Source organism: Carlito syrichta, unplaced genomic scaffold (genome assembly GCF_000164805.1).
Source record: "Carlito syrichta isolate Samal-C Ts95f unplaced genomic scaffold, Tarsius_syrichta-2.0.1 Scaffold306782, whole genome shotgun sequence".
Taxonomy (NCBI): domain Eukaryota; kingdom Metazoa; phylum Chordata; class Mammalia; order Primates; family Tarsiidae; genus Carlito; species Carlito syrichta.
Window position 1 is genome coordinate 287,393 of NW_007250878.1, and position 13,270 is coordinate 300,662.

The 13,270-nt window shown below is 37.0% G+C and overlaps 1 protein-coding gene across 1 annotated transcript in view; it reads left to right on the forward strand.

The window, feature by feature from the left end:
• The window catches only part of CEP350 (centrosomal protein 350), a 133,365-nt gene that overhangs the window by 32,489 nt on the left and 87,606 nt on the right, over positions 1–13,270 (forward strand). Inside the window, exons 10-13 of the mRNA XM_021715172.1 lie at positions 487–608; positions 5,230–6,290; positions 7,955–8,105; positions 10,627–10,799. Coding sequence (XP_021570847.1) covers positions 487–608; positions 5,230–6,290; positions 7,955–8,105; positions 10,627–10,799 — 1,507 coding nt within the window. The remainder of the gene's footprint in view (positions 1–486; positions 609–5,229; positions 6,291–7,954; positions 8,106–10,626; positions 10,800–13,270) is intronic.

Below are 13,270 nucleotides of genomic sequence, written 5' to 3' on the forward strand. Positions count from 1 at the left end.
CTATGTTGTTCAAGGGTCAACTGTACTTAGTTTTGTGATCTGTACTGAAATTGAGAATATCTTAGTTTGGTGTGCTAATGTTTTAAAGAATAACAACATTGAGCACCTACCATGAACCACAAACTGTTTTGAAGGCTTTACTTACAAGATTAAGTTTTGGTAAATCCTCACAACCCTAAGAAGAGTAGATGCTGCATTATTTCTACTTAACAGATGAAAAAATTGAAGTTTAGACAGAACATTACTTCCTTCTAATTATGTGATTAGGATTAAGTACTCCTGTTGGATTCTAGATGATGTTTTGCTGTTAATTGTAATGTTTATTTTTGAGGCAAACTAAATTTGAATTAGTTTTATTTGAGGGGCAAAGAACCCCTATGTTTTATAATCTTTGTGAAGCTGAGGTGACTTAATGTTCATCTTATGTGCTACCTGAATATATGTTTGTAATGGAAGTCAGTTACATTTGATATCCTTTTCTCCTAGGCCAGACCAGGGTATCAGCCATCTGGAGAATCTGACAAAGAAAACAAAGTACAGGAACGTCCCCCAAGTGCATCTTCCAGTAGTGACATGTCTCTATCAGAACCTCCACAGCCTCTTGCAAGGTAAAAAGGGAAGAATGAAAGATGATTAGGGCTTTTTCTTTCCATGAAATTTAGTAGCATGGTCTATACTCAGTGAATTTTGTTGACTGTTCTGTGTGAATAAGAGGGCAGAGAGGTTTATTTAGAAATCGGTTAATATTTTCTGATGGATTCTTGAGCATATTGTACATCTGTACTTACTGTATGCCCTATTTTAAATGTCAGATTTTACCTATCCTTTAATGTAAATGTCAATTTCCTCTACAATTGGAAACACTTTAGCTTTCTCTGAACTGAACACACAATACAATTTATTGGATGAGTGAATCTTTTAAAGTATTTGTGGTGAATATTTTTCAAAAGGCATTTCTGTATTTACTGCTATTCAAGATTTTCCTTCTTTTCTGAGTCAGGGTCTTGTTTTGTTGCCCAGACTGGAGTGCAGTGGCACAATCATAGTTCACTGCAGACTCAACCTCCTGGGCTCAAGTGATTTTCCTGCCTCAGCCTCCTGGGTAGCTGGAACTACAGACATAAGCCATCATGCCTGGCAAATTTTCTTAAGGATGTTTTGTTTTTTTTTTTTGTAATATACAAGGAGGGTGATCCCCACAAGAAACAGAATTTATTTATTAAAAATTGTGTATTTATTTATTTTATTTTATTTTATTTTATTTATTTTTTGAGTTGGAGTCTCACTCTGTCGCCCAGACTGGAGTGCAGTGGCCGCTCCCGGCCACCGCAGCCTCAACCTGCTGGGCTCCGGCGATCCTTCCGCCTCAGCCTTCCGAGTAGCCGGAATTACAGGCATGTGCTACCATGCCTGGCTAATTTTTTGATTTATTGTATAGATGAGGTCTCGCTGCCCAGGCGGGTTTCGAACCTGCGGGCTCAGGCAATCCACTCACCTCAGCCTCCCAAAGGCGCGGGATTACAGGCTGAGCCACCGAACCCGGCTAAAAATTGTGTATTTATTCTTGCATGTTTAAACTTCAGTCACAGCCGGGCCCGGCTAAAAATTGTGTATTTATTCTTGCATGTTTAAACTTCAGTCACAGCCGGGCTCGGTGGCTCAGCCTGTAATCCCGCGCCTTTGGGAGGCTGAGGTGAGTGGATTACCTGAGCCCGCGGGTTCGAGACCCGCCTGGGTAGCGAGACCCCATCTCTACAATAAATCAAAAAATCAGCCAGGCGTGGTAGCGCATGCCTGTAATTCCGGCTACTCGGAAGGCTGAGGCGGTAGGATCGCCGGAGCCCAACAGGCTGAGGCTGCGGTGGCCGAGAGCGGCCACTGCACTCCAGTCTGGGCGACAGAGTGAGACTCCAACTCAAAAATAAAAAAAATTAAAAAATAAACTTCAGTCACCTTCAAAGTAGTCTTCATTTGATGCAGTAAACGTGTTGAGATGCTTTTTCCACTACCTAAAACAGTTTTGAGTTCCTCCGTTTTGATGCCTTTTAATGCTTCTGTCATTTTTTGTTTCACCTCTTCTACATTGGCAAAATGTTTCCCTTTGAGGACTTTTTTCATCCGGGAAAACAAAAGTTGCTCAACATGAGATCAAGAGAATAGGGAGGGTGGGGCATAGGGATCATGCTGTTTTACTGAATACTGAGCGTGGGACAGGTGCACTTGTAAATCATTCATCATGAAATGGGCAAATGCATTGAAGGAATCTCTAAAAAAAGTTCACTGAAACCGAATGCAGCCTCTCACAACAATGCCAGTGGGTTCCTTAGAACACTTACCTAATGGGGGAAGCCTATGCTACAAGGAGCCTACCCTCCAAAAAATAATTCCAATTGTTTGGGAGGTCTCCTGCATATTGTTTGCAATAAAGTAAAAAAAAAAAACCTATTTGAGCATGGAAATTAAGGTGATTTTTGAGATTATATGCTTAACAATTATACATTTTGGGAAGAGAGATTTTTAAACTCTTTGAGAATGCACAAATGGAAATTAAATCACTTTACAGATTTGAGTTAAAACATAGGATCCTCTTATCCCCTCGCCCTGAGAATAATAATATTGATAAAAATAGCTAACATCTATTGAGTGTTTCTTAGGTTCCAGGTACTAATCTAAATACTTTGCATGTATTATTTTATTTAATCTTGTAATTCTCGGAGTTAGGCACTGTTGTTATTCCTGTTTTACAGAAGAGGTGATTGAGGCCCAGAATGTAATTAACTTTTTCAAACGTTGAAACATTGGTAGAGATGGGTTTGAACACAGGCAATCTGACTCCCGAAGCCTGTTCTTTTAACTTAACTATTCTATATACTACCTCCTAAAAGTAAAATGTCTCCTATGATATATTTAAGGTTGTAAGTCTATGTCAAACTTTAACTATAAAAGAACCCCAAATTTTTTTGAATATGAATACTTTTAGACAGTATACTGTCTAGTGCATATCAGTTCCATTATTGGTGTCAAACATACTGTGCTGGATTCATGTCTTCAATTTTTACCTTTCTCTGAATTTCCTTCTAATTCTAAACAAATAATTCAATATTTAAAACGAACCAAATAAAACTAGTATTAGACCTTACTATCTTGCATCAATCAGTCCCTCACCCTTCTTTTGATATTAGATTTCTTCAGTCGGTGATGTCTAAACTATTGTCTCCACCTTCTCACAACCCATTCCGTAGCATCTTCATTGCTGTTAATAGTCTTCACATATCTTTATGCTTAAAAGCATATTACTTTATGCTTTCTTTTCCTTGCCTTTCATACTCTATCATTATTTATTAGCTATCTGGAAAACTCCAAATTACATATTTGACTTTGAAGACCTGGAAGATGCATCTCAAAAGTCACTTTCCTTGGCTAACAGAGTCAGTTTTTCCCTGTCTATACTCTGTTGAACTTCATAAAATCTTTGTTTTTGTACTTATGACGTTATATTTTATCTGTCTGTCATCCCTGCTAGATTATGAAATCCTAAAATGTAAGGATTAAGTCTAAATTGGATTAAATATATTCATTTTTGTTTTCCCCTGTTTCTCTACCATCAACATAGCACCTATCATAAAATTAGGATTGTAAATTTTTGAATTTAAAGCTCTTGGATTTTACTTATCAGTATGTTTTCTATTATAACTTCCTTTGTATTCTCATTACTACCATTTTAGCTTAGGCTCTGATAACCCCACATCTTGCATTTGTAATACTCTATTTTCTCTAGCATATAATCTGCACTCTAGTCTTCCTTCATTTCATTCTTCTTAGCAGCAATTCAGTATAAAAGACTGATACAACTTAATCTTCAACCAAATTTTGCATGACATGCTTTTCCATTCCTTTATCACTATGTTTACTCTCTTGGAGATTTTTTTTAAAGCTCAATCATAGGACTTTACATTTATCCATTATAGTTTGATCTAAGTTTGCAGCCTTTACAAATAATTTTGAATCATAATTTGGTCATTTTGGGGGTTAGCTATGCCTCCCAGCTTTCTGTCATCTGCAAATTTGATAAGCATATCTTTATGTCATTATCCAAAAATAATGGACAAGACCAAGAACAAAAACTTCATAGAATTCCTCTAAGCGTTTTCTTAATAGTTGACATCTGTCTTTAAATCTCCCTGTACTATTCCTTAATATAAAAGGAACCTATAGTCTGGAAACATAGGTGAATATAGATAATGTTGTCTAGGAACATCTATATTCTGTTTCTAGATTTATGGACAAATTTTCCTCTATTGTATATTTATAATTGGTACTCATAGTTTTGCATTTGTTTGATGTTCATTAATTTTTTTAGAAGCAGGTTGTAATAATCTCCTTATTTAGTAAACACATTGTTAAACATATATGTTCAGCATTTAGTAAATATTTGTTGATTAGAATATTCTATATCATTAATATCTAGAAATCTTAAGTGTTTCTGTTTAGTATAACATTATTTTTAAAGGGATAGTGCCAGTGTTCTAAAGAATTTTGTCCATAGAGTTTTAAAGGTTTTATTGCTTTCTCTTTAATTAATAGTTTAAAAACATGTAGTGTCTTAGTTGAAAAAAGCAGTTTGCAGAATATTATGTAAGGTAAAGTCCCATATTTGTGCAAGCAATACTACCAAAACAATGTACACAAATGTTTGGAAGGATATAATTCTAAATGAAATATTAATAGTGCCTCTTTTTGATTAAGTATGAATGATCTTTATTTTTTGTTTATCCTTTTTTGGTTGTTATTTATTTATTTATTTATTTGTTTATTTATTTATTTATTTATGAGTTGGAGCCTCACTCTGTCACCCGGGCTGGAGTGCAGTGGCACACTCATGGCCACCCCAGCGTCAACCTGATGGGCTCTGGTGATCCTTCTGCCACAGCCTTCCAAGTAGCCGGAACTATAGGCGTGTGCTACCATGCCCAGCTAATTTTTTTTTTTTTAATTGTAGAGCCAAGGTCTCACCAAGTTGCCTGGGCTGGTCTCAAATCCATGGGCTCAGGCAATCCACTCGCCTCAGCCTCCCAAAGTGCTGAGATTATAGGCTGAGCCACTAAGCTCGGCCTTGTCTGTCCTTTTTTATGTTGTGTGTATGATTGCTTTTATTTTCAGAAAAAGACAAAACTAGTAAAAAAAAAATAGTGGTTTAGTTAACTAACATCTTGTGACTTTCATTTCCAGAAGAGACTTGATGGAACCTACATGGATGCAGCCTGACAGATTGAGCCCACGAGTTCACCATCCTCAACCACAGCCTCTTGTTGGAACAGCTGGAAATTTACTCTCCCATCTCTTGAGTCTAGAACATGTAGGAATTTTGCATAAGGATTTTGAATCTATCTTACCAACTAGGAAGAATCATAATGTGGCTTCAGGGCCATTAACTTTTACACCTCAACCGTATCTGACCTCACCAGCTGCTCATCCAGATGCCTTGTTAAAACCTAGTGCCAGTCAATATAAAAGTAAATTGGATCGTATTGAAGCATTGAAAGCAACAGCTGCTTCTTTGTCCAGCAGAATTGAAAGTGAAGCCAAGAAATTAGCTGGGGCCAACATTAACTATGGGTCAACGTGGAATACTGAGTATGATGTGCAACAAGCACCTCAAGAGGATGGACCTTGGACCAAGCCTATAAGCCCACCTGTGAAAGATAATCCAGAAGATGTTTTCTCTGCCCGAATTCAGAAGATGCTGGGAACCTGTGTATCTCATGCAACTTTTGATGATGATCTTCCTGGTGTAGGCAACCTTAGTGAATTTAAAAAGCTTCCTGAGATGATAAGACCTCAGAGTGCCATATCAAGCTTTAGAATGAGATCCCCTGGTCCAAAACCAGAAGGGCTGCTGGCACAGTTGTGTAAAAGGCAGACTGACTTTTCTAGCTCTGATATGCAAGTCTGTTCTCAAGACAAAGCCAAAATGTCTCTTGGTTCCAGCATAGATTCAGTCAGTGAAGGGCCTCTTCTTAGTGAAGGAAGTCTCTCGGAAGAAGAGGGAGGCCAGAATGGACAGCCCCTTTTGAAGGTAGCAGAAATTTTAAAAGACAAGGAATTTTGTGCTGGAGAGAGAAATACTTATGAACCTATTAAAGAGTTTCAGAAGGAAGCTGAAAAATTCTTGCCACTTTTTGGGCACATTGGTGGTATAGAAAGCAAAGGGCCATGGGAAGAATTGGCAAAGGGAAGTCCACACAGTGTTATTAATATTTTCACAAAATCGTATCAGTTATATGGAAAAGGTGAGAAAAATAATTAAGACTTGTACAATTTGTATGTTATCTTAAGATAAATTATTTCATGGTTTTTGTACAAAATATATACTTCAGTACACATTTTTCATTGTTCATTGTAAGGATGATGGAGACTTATTATTGTCCATATTCGAGATCTTCTAAATTTCCTGCAAAGCTCAACTACAGTATTACTTAATCTTTAAAATTTTATTTTTTAGTTGTGATTGTCATAAAAAATAGTTAACTGATGGTTGCAGAAATTTTAATCAGGTTTAGAGAAATTTATAGGTGACATTCAGGATTGGGTATATATCAAGTGTATACTAGATTTTTCTGTGACCATAGTTAAATGTACTTATTTTAAATAGAAACTAAGTGCGTTTCTTAACATAATGACTTGTGAATCCTAAAAAATGAAGTGGTCAGGAATTGAGAGGTGGGGCTACGGTAGTGTCATTTCTAATATGGAAACAACTCTATTACTGTTTATCTGAACTAATTTTAATAGCAACCAGACTTTGAACAGTAATGTAGATATATTTATAGAGTCTTACAACAGTAACTTCTAAAGTTCACTCTTATTCCTAAAATTCTGCAACATAACTCTCCTTCTCTATGATGGACTAAATTCCTTTAAGTTCCCTTCTCAGTTCTTCCTGCTGTAGGTGGATTCTGCTCATTTTATACTAACATAGCCTTAGAATTTTCAGGTTAGAGGTTTCTATTCTTTATAGTCAACAAATTATTTGACAAATGGATTGCTTTCATCTGTTCATTTTATGCTCAACTGGTTATCACATTGCTTTTTCCTGGAATTCATATTAAGTCACTTCTTTTTTTTTTTTTTCCTGAGTTGGAGTCTCGCTCCTTTGCCCAGGCTGGAGTGCAGTGGCACACATACTCACAGCCACCCCAGCGTCAACCTTCTGGGCTCCAGCGATCCATCCGCCTCAGCCTTCCGAGTAGCTGGAACTACAGACGCACACTACCACACCCGGCTATTTTTAATTTTATTGTAGAGACAAGGTCTTGCTAGGTTATATATATAATCCCAAAATGCTGGGATTATAGGCTGAGCCACTGAGCCCGGCCTTAAGTCACTTCTTTATGATCTTACACAGATTTTTATATGCTGCTGTTCTCTTTTGTTTAACCACTTATTTCTATTCATGGTAATTTTAAATTTATTTTGATGTGAAAGTTCTTTTGATGAAAATAAAGTACTTAAATCAACACCCTTATTTTTTAATAAGAAAATTGAGTTCTTAAATCTGTTAGATTTTCATTAAGATTTTATAGTTAAGATGAAATATTTAGAGATGAAATGATTTATTATCTGGGATTTTCTTCAAAAGACTTTAGGAGAAGTGACAGACAGATGCGGGAATGGATGGTTTAATTGAAACTAATTGTTCATGTATTGGTCATTGTTGAAGCTGGGTGATGAGGATGTTAGTTTGATTATACTACTCTCTTTCCATATATGTTTGAAGATGTTCTAATAAAAAGTTAAATACGTATTGTTAGATATAAAGGTAAATAGAAAAGAAGCACTAATAAAAGCAAACTAAAATATTCCTACGTTCATGTTGCTCTCCACATGTGGAATGCTTTTCTTATATTGTTTGTCTGTTTGTTTTTAACCATGCATCAATGATTACTTTTGACAGGGCTTGAAGACAAGGTGGACAGAGGAACCTCGGCACCACGACCTTTGAATGCCATCACAACCCCTCTGAGCAGTGTTTCATATGAAGATGATTTTGTCTCCTCTCCAGGGAGTGGGACTTTGACAGACAAAAAATCATCTCTTGAACCTCAGTAAGAATATGTTGGCAATATGAAAAGTCTGAGAAGTGAGAAAATGTACAAATGAGAAATGTGATATGAATATTAGTCAAATTTTGCTTGTTTAAAGATTTATGTAGCCAAGTGCGGTAGCCTGTGATCCCAGTAATTTGGGAGACTGAGGCAGGATGATTCCTTGAGCCCAGAAGTTCTAGACCAACCTGGTCAACATAGCAAGACCTTGTCTCTACAAAAATATTAAAAAATTAGTCAGACATGGTGGCACACACCTGTAGTTCTAGCTATTTAGGATGCTAAGGTGGAAGGATCACTTGAGCCCAGGAGGTCAAGGCTGCAGTGAGCTGTGATCCTGCACTTCCAGCCTGGGCAGCAGAGTGACTGACACCTGTCTCATAAATAAATAAATACATTTACAAAAAAGATACATATAGAGACTGCATAGCATATCAGTTATTAAAATCATGGACTCAGCCGGGTTCGGTGGCTCAGCTTGTAATCCCGCGCCTTTGGGAGGCTAAGGTGAGTGGATTGCCTGAGCCCGCGGGCTCGAGACCCGCCTGGGCAGCAAGACCTCATCTCTACAATAAATCAAAACATCAGCTGGGCATGGTAGCGCATGCCTGTAATTCCGGCTACTTGGAAGGCTGAGGTGGAAGGATCGCTGGAGCCCAGCAGGTCGAGGCTGCGGTGGCCGGGAGCGGCCACTGCACTCCAGTCTGGGCGACAGAGTGAGACTCCAACTCAAAAAAGAAAAAAAAAAAAAAATCATGGACTCTGGATCTTCCCGGGTTTAAATCCTGGTTCTCCTGATTATTAGGTGTTTGTATTTGTGCATATCACTTCCTATGCCTCAGTTTCCTTCTCTGTAAAATGGGGAAAATAATAGTACCTCCCTGCCTCACAGAGTTGTTATAGGACCAAATGAAATATAAAGTACTTAGGACAGAACCTATCACACAGTAAGCAGAGAATAGTTTGTCAAATCAATCTGTAATCCCCAGTGTAGTACTAGGCAACTATACCATGGCGTACTAACAGAAGAAGCTTAAGAAATAGTTTCTATTCTGGAATTGAGGAAGAATTGATAGATAGTTGACTTCATGGTCCCAAGTAGTTATTTTATACTCAGAAAAACATCTAAAATTGTGCAAAGATTTGAAAAACAATAACTGTAGTTGTTGTAATACCTAATAATTATTGAGCACTTCATATGCAAGACACTGAGCAGACTGAGGGACTTTACCTATATTAACTCATTTTTATAATAGTCTGATGTGATATTATTGTTATTATTTCTTTTCTTTTTTTTTAAGACAGGGTTCTTACTTTGTTGCCCAGGTTAAAGTGCGGTGGTGCAATCCCAGCTCACTGCAGCCTCAACTTTCTGGACTCAAGTGATCCTCCCATCTCAACTTCTTGAGTAGCTAGGACTACAGGTGCATGCTACCACACCTGGCTTTCTAAAAATCTTTTTGTAGAGATGAGATCTCACTATGTTGCCCAGGCTGGTCTTGAGCTCCTAGGTTCAAGCAATTCTCCCACCTCAGCCTCCTAAGTGTTGGGATTACAGGGCTGAACCACCATACCTGGCCTTATCTCTATTTTAGAGGGGAAACTGAAGCACAGAGGTTAAATTATTTGTACAAAGTCGCATATTAAACAAACCAGACTTTGCTGGAGAGAAATTTTTCTCTAAATTTTGTTACTATATAAATTAATCTATACTTATTCATATTCAATAGCTTTTTTTGGTACATCACTTTTGTACATCAAAAAAATTGCACTTTTTTTGGAGTTGTAGTCTCACTCCGTCGCCCAGGCTGGAGTACAGTGGCATGGTCATGGCTCACTACAGCATCAACCTCTTGGACTCAAACAGTCCTCCTTCCTCAACCTCCCGAAGTTCTGGGATTACAAGTGTGAGCCACTGTGCCTGGCCCACATCACAAATTATAATCTACATAAAATTATTAGATGATTTTATAAAAAATAAGTTAAATCTAGTTGGATTAATAGAAAAATTATATTAGGAAAAGTTTAAGTTTTGATTTTGAACTGTCAAGAAAGTATTACATTTTTAAATACTAAAAACAAGAATTTAATTCTTGTGTGATATTTAACTTCGATATGATTTGATACATTTTATTTTCAAATTGAAGTAATTTATTGTTTTCTATAAGATTATCAGAGGGAAAATGGTTATATAAAATTATAAATTTGAATAGCAACTGAGCCCACATTTTCCTGTATTTGAATATATATTTATATTTGTTATATATATGTTATATTTCTTATGTGTCTGAAGTATTAGATTTTATTGGTTTCACTCATCTGAGATTTTTCTCAGTAATAAATTGAACCATAGGGAACAATACAGGCTTATGGCAGTAAGAAAAAAAAAGTAAAGTAGAAACCATCTTTGATTGTAGTTATCTTCTTCTAGTGATTAAATAGATTCTTAAAGATCTCTAATTTTAGCTGTGTTATAACTCTTTATTTCATTCTTGAATCACTGTTACTTATTCTTTGACAGTATTGGTGGTAGTACTTTAGGCATTCAAGAGGACCATTCTAGCAGAAAGTCCGCCTATGATTTTTCCTCTGTGGATGTTACTTCCCAGCATTCATCAGGAGCCCAGTCAGCTGCATCATCTCGATCTTCTACTTCTTCTAAAGGAAAGAAAGGAAAAAAGGAAAAGACAGAATGTAAGTGAAATTCTACACAGTGACTTTTTCTGTTACCAATGATTTTGTGGGAGTGTTCCAAAGTTATTTGATTCCATAAGAAGTTAGAGGAATTTCTTTATGATAATAATGTAATTAGCTTTTATATTAATCATTAAAATATTTTGATATATAACATTATAAATCTTTTTCTTAATACAAAAGGAATACTTTTACAATGATAAAAAATTAAGAATTACAGATAAACACTCATTCAAGCAACACAAATCCTCCTTGAATCTTCTGTTCAGCAGTAACTACTATTAACATTTTTGATGCATATTTTTCCAGTATATACATAAAGCCATACACATACAGCTTTATTTTAAAAACAAATGCAAATGATAATTGCTTTTAAAAAATTTAATGTATTATATACATCTCTGAGTGTCATTAAATATAATGCTCAAAGTTCCTTATCTATTAAATAGAGATGATAATAATAGATGTTTCATATGATAATTTTCATATATGAAATTAGCAGAGATACTGTGTACATTTCATCACCTAGCACAGTAGCTGACCCATTGACACTCAGTATTTTTGAATGATTAAGATGCCTTTCAATGCCCTCAGTTCTAATGTTGACTGTAATTTGCTCTGTAGGTCTTCAGGTAAAGAGATACAGTGATTAGGCAGAGGCCCCTTAAATTCACAGGATGGTCTCCAGCTTCCAAAAATGTTTTCTTCTAGTAGTAAAAATAAACCCTGCTTATTGTGTTAAAATGGGGGTTGGGGCGGACAAAGTTAGAGGAAAGAAAGCAGTCAATACAGAAAACTATATTTAAAAATAAATCACCTATAGCCCCTTCACTTAGAGATAATCAGTATTAAGATTTATGTTATTTTATTTTGTTTTATTTTATTTTTGAGTTTGGGTCTTACTCTGTTGCCCATGCTGGCGTGCAGTGGCATGATCATGGTTCACCACAGCCTGGACCTCCTGGGCTCAGGTGATCCTTCCACCTTAGGTTCCTGAGTAGCTGGGACTGCAGGCATGTGCTGCCACACCCAGCTAATTTTCTGATTTTTTTTTTTGGTAGAGACAAGGTCTGTGTTGCCTAGTCTGATTTTGAACTCTTGGGCTCAAGTGATCTTCCCACCTCAACCTCGGATCACAGGCATAAACCACTGTACCCGGCCCAATGTTAACATTTAGAAATGTATTATTGTAATCGTAGTAAAATATATATATAACATAAAATTTATCATTTTAACCATTTTTAAATGTATTGTTCAGTGGCATTCAGCACATTCATATTATTGTATAACCATCCCCACCATCCATCTCTAAAACTTTTTCATCTTCCCCAGCTGAAACTTTATACCATTAAACAATAACCCCTCCCACCAGCTCCTGGCAATGTCTTCTGCTTTCTGTCTTCATGGATTTGACTACCTAATATAAGTGGAATCATACAATATTTGTGGTTTTGTGACTGACTTATTTCACTTAGCATAATATCCTTAAGGTTCATCCATGTTGTATCATGTATCAGAATTTTCTTTCTTCTTAAAGCTGAATAATATTCCTTTCTATATATATACCACATTTTGTTTATTCATTTGTTTTTCGTTTGTTTGTTTGTTTTTTTTGAGTTGAAGTCTCACTCTGTCGCTCAGACTAGAGTGCAGTGGCCGCTCCCAGCCACCGCAGCCTCGACCTGCTGGGCTCCGGCGATCCTTCCGCCTCAGCCTTCCAAGAAGCCGGAATTACAGGCATGCGCTACCACGCCCGACTGATTTTTTTATTTATTGCAGAGATGAGGTCTCGCTGCCCAGGCGGGTCTTGAACCTGCGGGTTCAGGCAATCCACTCACCTCAACCTCCCAAAGGCACGGGATTACAGGCTGAGCCACCGAGCCCGACTATTCATTTGTTGATGGACATTTTGTTTTCACCTTTTAGCTATTGTGAATAAAATTGCTATGAACATTGGTGCACAAATATCTAAGTCCCTGCTTTCTTTTTTTCTTTTTTTTTTTTGAGTTGGAGTCTTACTCTGTCACCCAGGCTGGAATACAATGGCACACTCACGGCCACCCCAGCTTCTACTTGCTGTACTCTGGTGATCCTTCCTCCACCTGAGCCTTCCAAGTAGCTGGAACTATAGGTGTGTGCTACCACGTCCGACTAATTTTTGATTTATTGTAGAGATGAAGTCTTGCCAAGTTGCCCAGGCTGGTCTTGAACCCATGGGCTCAGGCAATCCACTTGCCTTGACCTCCCAAAGTACTGGGATTACAGACTAAGCCACCGAACCCGGCCTCTGCTTTCAATTCTTTTGTGTACACACCCAGATGTAGAATTAATTGTTGGATCAAATGGTAATCCCATGTTTAATTTTTTGAGGAATTGTCATAGCGTTTTCCATAGCAGCTGTACCATTTTACATTCCCATCAGCAATGCATAAGGGTTCCATTTTTAAAAATATCTGTGCCAACTCTTTTTA